At 38.4% G+C, this 15,660-nt stretch overlaps 1 protein-coding gene across 2 annotated transcripts in view; it reads left to right on the top strand.

The window, feature by feature from the left end:
* HSPA4L (heat shock protein family A (Hsp70) member 4 like) overlaps positions 1–14,190 on the top strand; it is a 35,250-nt gene extending 21,060 nt beyond the window's left edge. Inside the window, exons 12-20 of one of the 2 annotated variants that reach the window (XM_077300340.1) lie at positions 196–395; positions 1,429–1,476; positions 2,620–2,721; positions 4,408–4,548; positions 5,594–5,719; positions 6,583–6,690; positions 7,979–8,098; positions 8,437–8,598; positions 9,636–14,190. In XM_077300340.1, coding sequence (XP_077156455.1) covers positions 196–395; positions 1,429–1,476; positions 2,620–2,721; positions 4,408–4,548; positions 5,594–5,719; positions 6,583–6,690; positions 7,979–8,098; positions 8,437–8,598; positions 9,636–9,821 — 1,193 coding nt within the window. In that variant the 3' untranslated portion in view covers positions 9,822–14,190. The remainder of the gene's footprint in view (positions 1–195; positions 396–1,428; positions 1,477–2,619; positions 2,722–4,407; positions 4,549–5,593; positions 5,720–6,582; positions 6,691–7,978; positions 8,099–8,436; positions 8,599–9,635) is intronic. The other variant, XM_077300343.1, reaches the window with a different exon arrangement.
* The last annotated feature ends 1,470 nt before the right edge of the window (positions 14,191–15,660 follow it).

Below are 15,660 nucleotides of genomic sequence, written 5' to 3'. Positions count from 1 at the left end.
ATGGAAGTAGTGTGCCTCAAGATTACAGTCATCAACTACAGTTCTGGTATCAGACACTACTAATATCCGCATTTGTCAAGGTTAATCCAATTGTACCCAGTTACTAATCCCTAAGTTGCCATAAACATGTATTAAAGCATGCTACTATTAAGCCTACAAACCAAAACCTCCTTTATTATTGTTCTTATTATTTAGGGCACTTTGTTATTCAGAATGTTGGACCCCAACAAGATGGCGACAATTCCAAAGTTAAGGTTAAAGTGCGTGTCAATGTCCATGGTATCTTCAGTGTGGCTAATGCATCCATAATAGAGAAGCAAAATATAGAGGGTGATGCCAGTGATGTACCAATGGACACAGAATTGCCTTGCAAAAATCAAAGCAGAGATGAACCGGTATGTGATCTATAAAGTTCTCTTGAAACGGTGTAAAAAGATTTTTTGCAATTTATATTAAGTGTTGTGATACTGAACACATGAAGCATATCATGTGAACATTTTAATATCTTCCTCTAGTATTGAAATCAACATTGGATCATCTACCAGTGCAGCAGGACCCACTCATTTTGTATCCTGTGGGGCCACCAAGAGGTCAAGAAAAATACCACTTTGAACTTTAACAAAATAAGCCCTCCCTCCCTCATCCTCCAGGAGCATGTTGAGAGCCATTTAGGTTTAGTTAAGAGGGAAATAATCAAAAGTAGAATAAAGGCAAAATGTCCTCAAGCCTGAAGCATGGTGGCCTTGGCAGGAGAACTTTGAGTCAGTTTTCTTGTCTTCCTTCTTTTCCTCTCCGTCTCACCCTCTGCAATGAATCTACTCACATAATTCCTACATTTTAATTATCTTAGCCTTACCCTACAGTTGAGCTGTGAAAGTTGTCTTAAATTTTGTGTTTAATGTTGCTTAGTGTGTTTAATGTTGTCTTGTTAACTTTTCGCCTCTGAATTAAATTTCTTTGCCTTCTAGTGATTCTCCTTTATCCTCTATCCCTCAAGGCTTGTACTTTTGATAGTTTACCTACAGTAGTGCAAGCAGTTTCCAGTGGCTTCATTTTTTTACCCAGGTTTCTTTGACTATCACATCCAACACATTGTTGCTCATTGAACTAGGAATCACCTAAACAAAAACTCTGCATATTTTTCTTTCCATTTCGATGAAATTGTAATTTCCCAAAATAAGTTTCTGCAGTACCTCCTTAAATTGACTGCAGCCTGAAAAAAAAATTCTGCTGTATAAATATTAAACAATTTATTATAGTGGATTATTATATAAGTTGAACATATCACACTAGTAATCGTTATATTTGAAATACCAGGGGGGGAAATGGCACTTTGCTCAATGTCGAAGTAACCTGTCTAATGCATATGCTTTGTTCCATATGGAGTACCTACTAATTATCTTCTGTTTTTACTATGATGCTTATCAGCAATTTCCTTTCATAATTGAGGATGAACCCCTCGACTCTGAGGACGAGGTTTGTTTATACGTGTAGAATTCAATAGGTTTTTTGAACATATATAGAAACAGTATTTTTCCCTCCACTTGTTCCTTTTTTGTATAAGCAGTAAGAGATGAATGAAGTAGCCTATCCTGAAAGACAAAGTCTAAGAACTCTGTAGCTGTGAACTTCAGAAATCCAATGCTAAGTTAGTCACTGTGCACTTTAATAGTTTATTTAAGGTGAAATTTGAGTGAATATTCTATGTGATAATTTGACAGCCATTTTTAGCAAAAATTGCTTCTAGTCCCGTACTTGACTGATCGTTGTGGCCACTCAGAAATAATAAAACCATATAGAACTGTCTAGCTAAATTTCCAATTAAGCAATGACATTTTATGCCTTATTTGTGCTCTACTTAGCTTGTTCCAGCTTCCTGTTCTGCTGCAGCTGCTTTGCTTATCACTGTAGTTGAGCTTAATTCCTCACGTTGTTTTACCCAGTTCTTCCTTGCCATAAACTAGAGAAAGCCTGTCCTTGTAACATAGTGTTGTGCTGGATTCTGTTGTATTTAAGGTTCCTGTGATACAACTATTTTGAAGATTGTTTCTAATTTACTAAATTTATATTTCTTTTATGCTCAGTCAGGGCTGCCAGTGTGGCTAACACTTAAAAACATAATATTATAAAGCTATCTTCAACCAAAATATGTATTAAACATACCTAACAATTTAAACATAGGGCAGGAAGGAGAAGGGTTTTGTATTACATACAAATTAAACCTAGTACAATACAGAAGTATGTTAAACTCATAATTTTTAGAAACCTTGCTTTCATAAGGGGTTATTTGATTCTACCTTCCTTGTCCTTTTGGATGATGTTTTTTTAATATTTCAGGAGTACCATGACTTGGCTACTATTTGGGATCTGCTCATCTACAGCTTCTTTTCCTTGTCTTAACCATACCGGAGGAAAAGCAGTTTAAGAAAATCCTAATGGATTCATTATGTTTTAAGTCTGTTTTAAGTAATGCAATAAATATCGAAGAACTATTTCACACAGTATTTTCATTTTTTTAGTAACTCATCTTTGATTCTGAAAAGCCACTTGTATTGTTGACTAGAATCAGAAACCTGAGTGTCAAGTTTAACTTGGAGTTAAAAGTTCCTTTTTTTATAGGCTAGAATGCAGATTGATCAAGATGATGGTAATCACAGAAACCAAGCTGAGCAAAACAACCAAGGTGATGAGGAGACAGATCATCTGGGAGCTGAAGGAAAGGTCAGTATAATATTAAGCTACTAAGGTTGGAAACTGATGTGGTTGGAAACTAATATGCTCATTCTTCTTTGGCTACTAATCTAACACTCTTATAAGCATACTTCCTTTTCAAACATGCTTGAGCCAGCAACTTTATGCCAGTAAAGGAATTCTGATTCTAATGCAGAAAGTCCATAATACCTATTGCCAGGTCTGTCATTTTAAAACTAGCAAGAAATTGAAATGTTCAGGAATTAGTATAATAGACTGATATCTTTTCCCCACCACACTGTTGCTGCTGTTTCCCAGTGTATTGAATTTTCAGTTGATGCTTTGACTTTGCATTACAGTCTTTCACAAAAAGGGTCTTTTGGGGGGGGTGAATTTTTTCTTGAAATTGGATCTGACTTTCCCCATGTGTTCCACATCTTTGAACAAAGGGTTATGCAACAGGACTTTTTTTTACACATCTGCAGTAATTTTATAATATCAAAGCATTGTCCCAAAAAAGCTGGACATATTATGAGAAACGGCATGGTTGCCACCATTTCAAAGGTCCCCTACTCTGCCTCGATCAACAGCCATGAAAATGGCTGGTGATGGTTGAACTGGATACACCATGTGTCCTTGTGTACTTTGTCAGCAAAAGAATGTCCTTTTTGTTTTTGCATATGCATTGCAAAGAAAACAAAGAAAGATAACACACTGGAGGCAATAGGGGAAGAGAAAGGGGGGAATGAAGAAAAATACAAGTGTGTGGCATCAAGACCTACCCACCAAAAAGAAAAGAAAAGGAGCTTCATGGACAAATAATTGCACAGAGAAGGGTACTTAGTAGACGGGGTAAAGATGTGGCATGGTGAGAATCATATCCCAATATGGCAGTTCCTCACTGGAAAACTGCAAGTTAAGATCTGAAGGGGGAAAAACATCACTGCAAAGGAGGACTCAAAAACCACAAGATGGTGGGGTGGACAAAATTCAGACCTACTCCAGAAGAGGCAAAATTTTGTGTGGAAAGTTGCTTTGTTCAATTCTTTAAGAACACCAATGTGGGGTTTTGCTCTTGTGCAGAAATTATATTAACCATTAAAAACAATGATATAAACCAGTGGTCCCCAACCCGCGGCCCGGTGCCGAGCCGTGACGGCCATGGCACCGGGCTGCGGCTCCCTCTCCCCGTCCCCCCCCCCCCGCAGTAAAAAACTTCCCAGGCCGCAAGCTTGCGGCCCGGGAAGCTTCTTACTGCGGGAGGGGGGAGAGGGAATCAGGACCGCGCATTGCGCGAGCACAGCCGGGCCGGGCCTGCGCATTGTGCATGCGCAGCTGCACGTGCATGGCATGCGCGGGCGGGCAGTTGCTCTACCGGTCCCCAGCCTCAAAAAGGTTGGGGACCACTGATATAAACTACAGAAATTATAGTTACACAGAAAACATGTGAGGTCAGTTTTCATTACGCTGCTTTAAAGACTTTGCTTCTTCAGCTATCTGAATAAGTGTGCAGTGACTCATGAAAGCTTATACCCTGCCATGAATTTTAACGTAACATTTTGTTAGTCTTTAAAGTCCTACTGGATTTTGCTCTTTTCTACTGCTAAAATAAATAAATAATAGAATCAAACTACCTATCTTGATCCATTGCATTGCTATATATTGATCTAAAAGTGTTCTAAACATTGGAACATTGAAGTATCTGTCATTCTGTAGACTGCATCAGGAGACAAGCTTGATAATACGGCTCAGTCTGGAAAAACAAAGACAAAGATCAAAAGTATTGATCTACCTATTCAAGCTAACCTATATAGGCAATTGGGACAAGATATTATTAACTGCTACATTGAAAATGAGGTAAGAACATTTTCCCACTTGTTTATTTTTGCCTCTGTATAGAGGTGTGCAAAAAAAAGCCTCATGGTGTTTTTCCGGTTTGGGTGTATTGAACACAAAGAATCCCAGGACCAATATGGTGTTCAGATTCAGTAAATATTTCGGAATGCTGATTTTATTTATTTAGTTTAGTTTCATTACACTCCATGGGGACCATTCTAGTCAATAGTTTACTTAGGGTACAATAGAGAGTTGATATAGAGGTATCTGAGGCTCTGGATTGGGCTGTGTTTTGAGGTAGACTCGAGCAACAAAGTTGAGGGGGCAAGGAGGAACTGTCAGCTGCACTGCTAATTTGGTGCAGCTCCTAAAAAAAACCCAAAAACAAGTTTGAAGAAGATTGGACTAAGGGATCCAATTCTATGGGCCACTAAAGATGGTGTCCCCATCCTCTTTTGCTTTCAAAGAAACGTGATTCATTTAAAATTTAGATGCCTTTTGCAAATCCACCTGGAAGGTGCTTAAAAGACTGCAGCCTCTTTAAAAACTCTCCAACTTCAGCTACCTGGTGTTCTTGAAAAGCTCACAAAATATTAGATATCTAAAAAATACAATGGCAGCTTCCTTTATTTTTATTATGTCTTTATTTATTTGTATTTATATACTGCCCTCCCCTGGGGCTCAGGGCAGCTTACAGAAAATGTTAGATGAGTAACGGAGTACAAGATAAGTTTGGTAACTGTGTCAACAACCTTAACATGATCAACAATGATAAAATACCATATTAATTCAGGTAGCTATATCAACAGTCTTAACAGTCAACAATCATAACATAATATGTTCAGGTAACATTTCATTCACAGTCCCAGAGAGTGCGCTTATCTGGATAGGAGGGGGTGCAGGCCCAATAGATGTTGTTTACTGGTAAGTTCAGAGAATATGGAATATCTGTATCAGGTTAACAGATTTTGTAAGTTTGAATGGTTTGTTTGGGAACATTACCAAAATCACAAGTGAACATCTTTCCATGCATTATACTGATCCTAAAATTGTGGTGTTTTTACAGGGGAAAATGGTGATGCAAGACAAGCTGGAAAAAGAGAAGAACGATGCCAAAAATGCTGTTGAAGAATATGTATATGATCTTAGGGACAAGCTTTGTGGTGTCTATGAAAAATTCATTACTGAAGATGTAAGAACTATTGTAGGAAATATTTAACATAAAAAATCTTAATCCAATTAAGCAATAATTGCTGAAATAGGACAAATAAAGTTTCTGTCAACTTGCTGCTTTGTAAAAGTGAATCTGTGGCTCAGATGTACATTAGGCCCAAAAAAAAAATGATCTCTTTAGGCTAATTTTGTGCTTTAATTTTGAAAGCTGTGATAATGGTTGCAATGGTTACACTAGTCCAAAGTTCACTTAACGATTTTTAAATGGCTTGGCTACAGAGTTGATTGGCAGAGTTGATTGCCTTGTTGTAGCCAAATATAAGTAGCCAGAACTGAAGAAATTCAGAGGCATGATACAGCACCCACTTCTAGATTTTTCCACATGTGTGACACCATAAATAAGATCAAGAGCTAGTTTTTATACTCTACCTTAAATGGTCTCAGAGAGGCTTCCTCTCCCTACAACAAGCACTTTGAGGTAGGTGGGGCTGAGAAAGTTCTAACAACTGTGACTGGCTCAAGTAACCCAGCAGGCTTCACGTGGAGAACTGGGGAATCAAACCCAGTTCTCCAGATTGATGGCATTGAGTCCCTGTCACCATTCTTAACTTCTTTTCTGTGAGGTGTTTTCTGATAATCAGTGTTTTGTTATTATCATCTTATATCATCTTATACTGATGTTTGTAATTATGAAAAATATAAGGGTTTATACCCATTTTGGTAATTTTTCTATAGCTTGTATACTATCCTCTTGATGGTTCAGTTACATTGGTAATTATGGGGCAGTAGTTGGAGCATTCTGAACCTAAATCCCATTAGATTTTTTGATAATTCAGAAGGGTAAGGTTTAAAGTACTAGCTAAATATTTTTTTAACTCCTAGGATTCAAGGAAGATAACATTGATGTTAGAAGACACAGAGAACTGGCTTTATGAAGATGGAGAGGACCAGCCAAAACATGTATATGTGGAAAAACTTCAGGAAATGAAGGTAAGATATGCATACACGTAAATGTAATTCTTGTACTGTCTGTATGGTTACTATTGGTATCTTGCCAAAGTCTGCAAAGTGATTACATTCTTAAAAATAGAAAAATCATAGTCAAATGAGACTGCATATTCAGCTGATCATGCGTATATTCATATTAAATTTAACTGGTACATGTATAGTTTTTAGGTTTCCTAATTTTTTAACTTATATGCTGCCCAACTTGAGCCAGGCATCTTGGGGCAGTGTACAGTCTTAAAATATACATAAACAAAGTTCTGTAACAATAAATAAGCATTAAAATCATTTAGAACCTAATTTAAATCACAACTGAATTTAATACAGCCACATTTGGGAGTGGTGAGATAGGGTGAAGATATAAGGGGAGCCCTACCAAACTGTATTGGTAGGTTTCCACTGGCCCCAAATCGTGAGCTTGGTGGAAGAGATCTGTCTTATAGGCCCTGTGGAATTCACTGAGTTCTGTCAGGGATCTGTTCTCACTCGGTGAGCTTGTTCCACCAAAGGGGGGGCCAGAGCCAAGAAAGCCCTGGCCCGGGTCGAGGCCAAGAGTAGCCCTTGGGGCAGGACTCTCAGACAGTTGGCATTGGATGATTGCAGCTCTTTCTGGCGGATGAACTCAGATAGGTGCTCCCTCAGATGCTCAGGACCTGGACCGCAAATGGCCTTGAAGATCAATATAGAGTTGGATATTCTATATCCCACAAAATGTTCTTATGAACAAAAATCTTAGCACATATGAACAAAAAGTAAACACAAATTCCTGCTAAAGAACCTTGAGTTACTATTCCTTGAGTCTCATCTAAAGGTTTATATCCTGTATTTAGCTGTAGTCCCTCCCTAGGGAATATTCCCAGTTCATACACAGACCTTTTACTTTTTCCCAAGACTGCCTGAAAAATATTTTATCACTCAGCATGCGGTCCTCAGGCATCTCTTCTCTCTCACTGGTTAATTTAACTATTTTCTATTAAACTATTCCTGATTTCTGATTAATTATCCCCAGAAACTCTTGCTATATTTGTGTGTGCAGGATGCTACCAGTTCTTCCTTCTCTCTGCATGTTCATGCCACATTTAGTACTGTTCTCAATGTTCTCAGCTATTACGACCCATTTTTTTCTGAAACTGGAACAGAAAGGCAAAGTTGGAAAAGCAGTACACAACAAGACAAGCTCTGCTCACACTTTGGCGTTATACCCTTATCATGACCTAGGTTTTCTGTACTGTTTCTGCACTGTTAAAAATATATAAACATTGTTATATTATAGAAATTTGGTGATCCTATTCATGAAAGACACATGGAACACGAAGAGAGGCCAAAAGCTTTAAATGAATTGGGAAAGAAACTTCAGCTGCTTATGAAAGCTGTAGAAGGATTCAAAAATAAGGTAGGAGAAAGTGTTGCATGTTCCTAAGTAAAGTGAAATTAGAATTTTACAGGACAGTTTTAATAATACTGCTTCAAATTTCTGCATAACTTTATAGATAATTTACAATGATTCTAGCAACAAAACTTTTTGGAAGAGGGAAACTGGTATCTGGAGACAAAGCTCAGGCATCCAGCAGTTTACAGCAGTCAAGAAAATATAACTGGATGGGCCAGGGCTTGGAACAAATACAAAGGCCCAGTAAGAACTGGTGTTTTGATGGAATGCTTGCCATAGGGGAACAGAGCATTTCCAGCTTAATTGTGTTTTATTATTCTGGATAACATCTTTTTTTCCAGGATGAAAAATATGAGCATATTGATCCTGTTGATATGGAAAAAGTAGAAAAATATACCAGTGAGGCTATGAGCTGGTTGAACTCAAAAATGAATGCACAAAACAGGCTGAGTCTATCACAGGATCCTGTTGTGAAAGTGGCAGAAATAATCGCAAAAGCTAAGGTAAATATCTGAGATATTTTTATGAAGGAAAAACTAATACCATGTTTCCTTGAAAAGAATACAGCCATGAATATAAGCTGCCTCCCACCAACTAGTGCCAGGCTGAATACAAAAGTGGAGAACCCTGAATTTAAGACTGCTGTTTGGGCACTTTCTCAATGAGACCAAAGGCATGGATGCAGAGAGCTGCATGGCATCTGGGTCCTTGGTGTGGAAGGCCCCCACCCCACTATGGTGCTTGTCATATATTCAAATAGAAGACCACCATCACCGTTGTTTGAGAACTAATTTTCTTTAACAGCTTTTGAGTTAATGTATTACCAAAATACTACAGATACGTGGCATACTACTAGAATACTAGAGTACTAGTACTACAGTACTAGAATGTTACCAGAATATTACAGATAATTGCGAAGGCATACATTTCTGCAAACATTAATAGGTCTTCAACAAGTACTTTGTTTTGTATCAACACACCTGTATACTCAACTTGTTAATATAGTCTCTATGCAAAACTCTTGATCACTTTTTTTCAGTTCACAAATAGTACTAAGCCCTACTCCCTTGAACTGGAGAGAGGCTGACTAGCATCTAGAGGTGTAAGCAGAATATTGTAATGCTGTCATAATGACAGTTCATTTTTTTCATGCAGAAAACAATCAGAAAAGCACACACATTGGCTTTACTGTATCTTTGTAGTTAAACTCAGTATTCTAGTATTTGAACATGGCAGCTATAAATGAAATTTGCCAAATTGTACATGGATATTGCCATTATCCAAATTATATATCCTGTCTCTGTTTATGCACCCTTAAAAACAACTTTCTCCAACTTCATGGGTGACTTAAATTTTAATGTATTCCAGTTGTTAAATAAATAAGATTTCCATTATTGTAAAGCTCAAATTGTGTTGCTTAATACCAGAACCAGATTCTACCAAATCATAGGCAATGCCAACTTTGTATGGCTGTAGTTTCTTATTTCTTCATCGAGTTGCTGTATTTACTTGTATTTTTTCTTAATTTTAATAATATTAGGAACTGGACAATTTATGCAATCCAATTATTTACAAGCCGAAACCCAAGGTGGAACCACAGTCTGAAGGTCAAGCAAAATCTAGTAATGAACACAATGGACCAATGAATGGACAAAGCGGTTCTGAGACAAAATCAGAGGACAGTTGCCAGCAGACTAAATCATCTGAAGAAATGGATATGGACTAATTTACATTCCTTTTGGTCCATTAAAAACAGTGCAAGTAATAAGAGGGTCCATTGTTCTTTTTATGTCTGATACACATTACAGATGTTCAGTTACTTAATTGACTTTCTGTTTGAAAGTGTTTTTCTATTGAATGCATTCCCATTGTTCATTCCATTGACGCCGCTTATGTGGAGCTTTAGTTGAATGTAGATTGTAAAAGTCAGTTGAAGCTTTCCCGATATATTTTATATCAAATAGGCAGAATTGATATATAAATGACAACAATCTACCTTATTTAAAGCTTTTATTGTGGGTAAGGCTCTGCTCCTTTATTCAGGAAAGGCCACTGTATTGCACTACTGATGCTGAAGTGTAGATCTTTGCATCTTTATCTTGGAAACTGTTGGGTTTGGTGTGGCTTCACCATTGCCACTTGAAGCACTGACCTTTTTCTAGTTATTGTACTGTTCTTATTTAAATATTAAACTAGAGGTTAGCTGGCAAACTAGTTGTTGGTGTACCATGAGAACTGTAAGAATTTGTAGACAAATCATCCAAGGCTTGAAGGAGCCCAATACCAGCAGCATTCTTTGTCATAAGACTAGCAACGTTACTGAAAATAAAGCTCATGGTCTCCATACACACACAGTTCTGTATATCATATTCTGTGTTAATACAAAACACTGTTAGTTGTAACAGTCTGAAACGTTAGTGAAACTTTAGGGAGGGGGCTTGTATTCGTTTTTCTTATTACCTCTAATTTTGCTGGTCTGGCTTCATCCTGAACGCTGCCTTTGCATGTTTCTTAATTAAAATCAGACAATACATATATAAAATTGTCAAAAATTGGTATATCTATGTCAGTACTCTTTAGTGAAAAAGTTCTCTCACTCTATTTGGCAACATGATGATAATTGGTGCCTGGAGTAGCAAACTGTTTGCTCAGCATTTCCAAACATCCATTGTTTACAATATAGGGCAAACAAATCTGAGAGAGACTTAAGTTCAAGCTGCTAGTGTTACAACTTTATTGATGTAAGATTTTGACACTTGTAAATTTCCAAGTGTAAAAGCCAGTCTGAGGAGGTGCTACCAAAACTGTCTTGAAAAGACAAATACACATTATTGATTAAAACAAACATGAAGAAAGAGTGCATCCTTTATTGGAATACCACAGTGGTTGGCTTAAACATTATTTTATTTTTGTATCAGAATTCTGCCCTTTTGTAAAATCTGAATTGATTCACCTTGTCTGTCCTGTTCTCCCACTACTACTATGCAAGTTTGACTTTCAAATTGCTCAGTCACTTATCATAATGTATCATGTGTGTGAGTGTATAATCAGCTCTTCTATACCAAGATGCATGCAGAAGGATTTTCCATACTGATTTGTATGTGTTCTGATTCTCAGACTTTGTGAAATATACCAGGATTCCTTTTTATTGTACAGCATTGTTGGGCCCAAGTCTCCATAGAGTTTTTAAATGTTCTTTTAAATTACATGTGATACCACTCCAAAGCAATCATGTTTTATCTCAGTTCTCAGGAAGATTTGTACAAAAGGCCACCTTTTTATATACTGTAACCCCTCCTAAACTGCCCCAGTCATTTCGTGCTTCTGTAGCATAACATGCTTTTCTGCAGGTCCTTTTACTTGGGCTGATAGCTTTCTGTGTTTTGTTTCTTGAGAAAAGCATTGTTTAATGCTTATATGGATAACGCTCATCTGACTCACTTTAGACTTGAAGCATTTAAATAGATTTGTAAGTCTAAGGGTGTTTCATATAGGCTGTATTATGTATATGAGCATAGCAGCTGCATAATCTTATTAGAGCAAAAAAAGCACCCTTCTGAGTCAGCGTGGTATAGTAGTTAAGAATGGTGGACTCTAATATGTGTTTGATTTCTCACTCCCCCCCCCACATACAGTCACAGTTCTCTTAGTTTTCCTAGAGCTCTCTCAGCCCCACCTGCCCCAAAGACTGTCTTTTGTGGAGAGAGGAAGGGAAAGGTGTTAGTATCTACTTTAGAACTCCCTCAGATAGTGAAAAGTGGGATATGAAAACCAGCTCTTCTAATAACTAGAGTGACCTGAATTTACTTAATTATTACTATTGTGCCTTGCCCTTTCTACTACTTTCTGAACTTTCTACTACATCCAAATATTTGCAGCTCTGTTTGTTATTATGGTAATCTGCCCAAAGCTATTTGCAACCATTCTTGTCTAGATGACCTGTTTAGTGGAATATTGCCTCTTTGTTAAGATATATTGAGAAAAACAAGTATGTTCACATAGGTGGAATTTTTCATGATCTTTGCAGTCCCATGGGGAGACTCCATGAGCAGGCCTGCCATCGGATACCTATTTACAGCTAAAAGCCTTCAGTGGGTGCTGCACACTGGAACCTAGAACTTTATTCCCGTCCAGGGCTCACATACTCCCTTTCTTGTTACCACCAAAGGAGACGGTCTTGCTTTTAGAGAATCCAGCTATTGGTGATAGACTTTGTATGGATTATGAAGCTACGCTGGCTTCTGAATATCGTCCATTACTTGGAAGACCCTTCTCTAGAAGTGATCCCTATGTGGAGTGAAGATGACCTTGACTGGGTGAGAAACATAGTGTCTCCAAATGTAAGGCCTGCCAATGTTTCATCACAAAAGGTAGAGGGGAATAAGGCATTGAACCTTAAGGCAGAGTTTTGACAGAAAGCCTTTAAAGCCTCAGAACTCTTGTCCATTGTCTGTCCCTGGAGAGATGTCCTAATTCTGTGTTGTCAAAATAGAGGCATTTAGCTCCACCTCTCAGATCTTATCTTAGTCATGCTCCTCCAGGGCTCATTGTGCTTCCTCTGAGCCTCTGGTGAACAAGGCTAAAGGAAAAGTGCAAATTGGCTCCCCAATGAAGGGCCTCATTGGCACTTCTGAGTCACCACCAGCCTTGCAGGGAAGCCCAGGATTGCTCTGGGTCTGAGATTTACACCAGCATCTATCTCCAAGGGAGATGCCAGCATACCATGGGGCCAGATTCCACTTGAGTCTGATTCATAACAAATGACCACAATTCTGTGGGCTCAGTCTCAACTGCCGATGTGGTAGCTTTCACGTCCCTACATGATGTCACCAGGCTATGTGGAGGACTGGGGACACAACTTTGCAAACCCCAGGGATATAAATCTATTATTACTCTCATTGGATGTCGTAGTATCCTCCATCAGTGACCATCTCACACAGGCTGAGTTATCTTGCTGCAGTCAGCGGAAAAGAAGCATTGATTGAATCTGACGGATCCAATGCAACATCAGATCTGAGCCCTGATGAAAGGGGATCTCCACATTTTTGGAAAACATGGTTTGAATGGCCCAGCCACTTGATACAGAAATAATTACTTCAGAACACAAACCAAAGACAAGATCTTGAGTCATCTTTGTTGAGTCTCTTGGGATTATTGCTTTCCCAGTCTTGAGGACATCACACAGGTACTGTGTCAAAAGCCTATGTCTCTCTAGTCTACCTTGAAAAGGGTACAACATTTTTTATAAAATTAACAAGGAACTTTTAAATTATTTCACAACTCATCCATCTTTCTTGATTACAGAGGAGGTGCAAGACTACCACACTGTTTTTATTGACAGGGCAGGGAAAAAGTTAGGTGTCCTTGGCCAAAAGTTATATTCTTCTGCATCAATTTCAAAATTGCTAACTATGAAACTATCATGGCACGTTATCAGCTCTTGTGGGAGAAGATTTCTCTCCCTGTAACTCCTGTCAGAAGATAAAATCTGCTCACTGAAGTTCTGCACACAGAAACTTCAACTTTCAAAGCAGATTAATGCAGGACGGCATTCTGCAGATTCAGCTGTAAGGTATGAACAGAATCACTGTTTTCCTTTACAAAATGTTAGTTCTTAGCCACAATATTTCCGACTCTATGTCTCATATTCTCTAAGAATTGTATTATGGATACTTATCTATTTTTACTTTTTCTGTAAGCAACTACCATTCTTTACTAATAGCCTTAACAAAAATATCTTGAAAGAATTCAGTACTCTTACATATCTTTTATCCATTTCAGGACTCAAACACTACCTGCCAGTCCTTTATTACTCATGGTGGTTGTAATTCATGGACATCCGGGAAGGCACAGTTTTGCCACCCCGACATATTGGATTTGGAGTTTTTGTGTATTTTTACTTGACCGCTAGAGAGGATCCTTTGGGTGCAAACACATTTGGACATTGGTCATAGTATGTGTAACCATTAATTTTATTCTTGGGAATTGTACATGCAACATTTCATAGGTTATTGTAAATGTGTATGTTTTTAATGATATTTTGTTTTTATTCCTATTTATGTGCACTAGACAATAAATAATGTATTTTATTCTAATTTTCAGTTTGCTAAACCTTCAGGTTCCTAGCATGATCTTTTAGGTTGGGCTTTTGTTCCCTTTTGCTCTTTTGATTTGGCTATGAGGGCCATCACAAGCTCCATTATACTCAGGTGCCGTACTTGGTGGAGATCAACAGCGTTGCCAATTATGACTGGGCTTAAAGTTGAGAACTTATCTTGTGAAGGTTCTACTCTTTCTTTCTTCCAAAAGATACTGTGCCTGATGAAGAAGAACAAGCAGACAGCTAAATTGTTAGGAGTCTTGCAGTTGCCAGTTTGATGTAGTGGTTAGGAGTATGGACTTCTAATCTGGCATGCCAGGTTCGATTCTGCGCTCCCCCACATGCAACCAGCTGGGTGACCTTGGGCTCGCCACGGCACTGATAAAACTGTTCTGACCGGGCAGTGATATCAGTGCTCTCTCAGCCTCATCCACCTCACAGGGTGTCTGTTGTGGGAAGAGGAATTGGAAGGCGACTGTAAGCCGCTTTGAGCCTCCTTCGGGTAGGGAAAAGCAGCATATAAGAACCAACTCTTCTTCTTCTTCTTCTTGCCCTTAGTTTAAGCAGATGTTCTTTGTGAGACAGCTCTGGCACCTAAATCAGAGTACTGATTTTCAGGCCCAATGGGATCTCAATATCCTATGCTTCAGCTATTTACCTCACAACAGCATCATCATAAGTGTAATGGTTCTAATACACCTAGGTCACATCAGCAGCTGCCCTCCTCCAGAGTGGCATCTTCATCTTATCTTAGAAGTCATAATTCTGACTAGGAGTGTTGCCAATTCCAGTTAAGTTTGGGGACAGACTGACAGCTTGGGAAAATGTTACCTCAGATGAATAGGTTTTGTCCATCATTAAGATATAGATTAGAATTTAAGCCTATTTCTCATTGTGTTTCACCCTTAAGGGGAGGCCAGTCAAGCAGCTTTAGGTCTTGCTCAGGCTTTGGCTTCCTTAATAGATAGTAGTGCGAATAGAAGAGCTTGGTGTTCTCAGACATTGAAGGGTTTTTCCCTATATATGTTCCTGGTAGACAAGAAACAGAGGGGAGTTAGACCCATTTTAGAAATCAGAAAGTTAAATGTTTTTCCGCATGTTTTAATTCACCCTCAACATCATACATTTTATAGGTTTCTCATGGGGATAGAGTTTTCCAGTACACTGTTCTGTCCTTTTGCCCAGCTACTGCACTCAAACAATTCTGTACATGTATACTCCTGCTATTACTTAACTCTGTCTTGGGTTGTCATATATTTCATTATTTGGATGACTGGTAACCAGTGGCTTATTCAAAGGACTGTTTGAGTCAATGCACCCCTGTCTTGGAGACCTGTCAAAGACTAGGCTTCCCGGTAAATTGTCAGAAATCACAATTAGTTCCATCTCAGAGAGTACCATTTATTGCAGCTATGATGGGATTTTGTATCTCCAAAAAGGGTACAAGCTGCTTTTGCCTTGGTGA

This window comes from Paroedura picta, chromosome 10 (genome assembly GCF_049243985.1).
Source record: "Paroedura picta isolate Pp20150507F chromosome 10, Ppicta_v3.0, whole genome shotgun sequence".
NCBI classification, from domain to species: Eukaryota; Metazoa; Chordata; class Lepidosauria; order Squamata; family Gekkonidae; genus Paroedura; species Paroedura picta.
The sequence above is the reverse complement of the archived record's forward strand: the minus strand, read 5'-3'. Positions and strand labels throughout refer to the sequence as shown.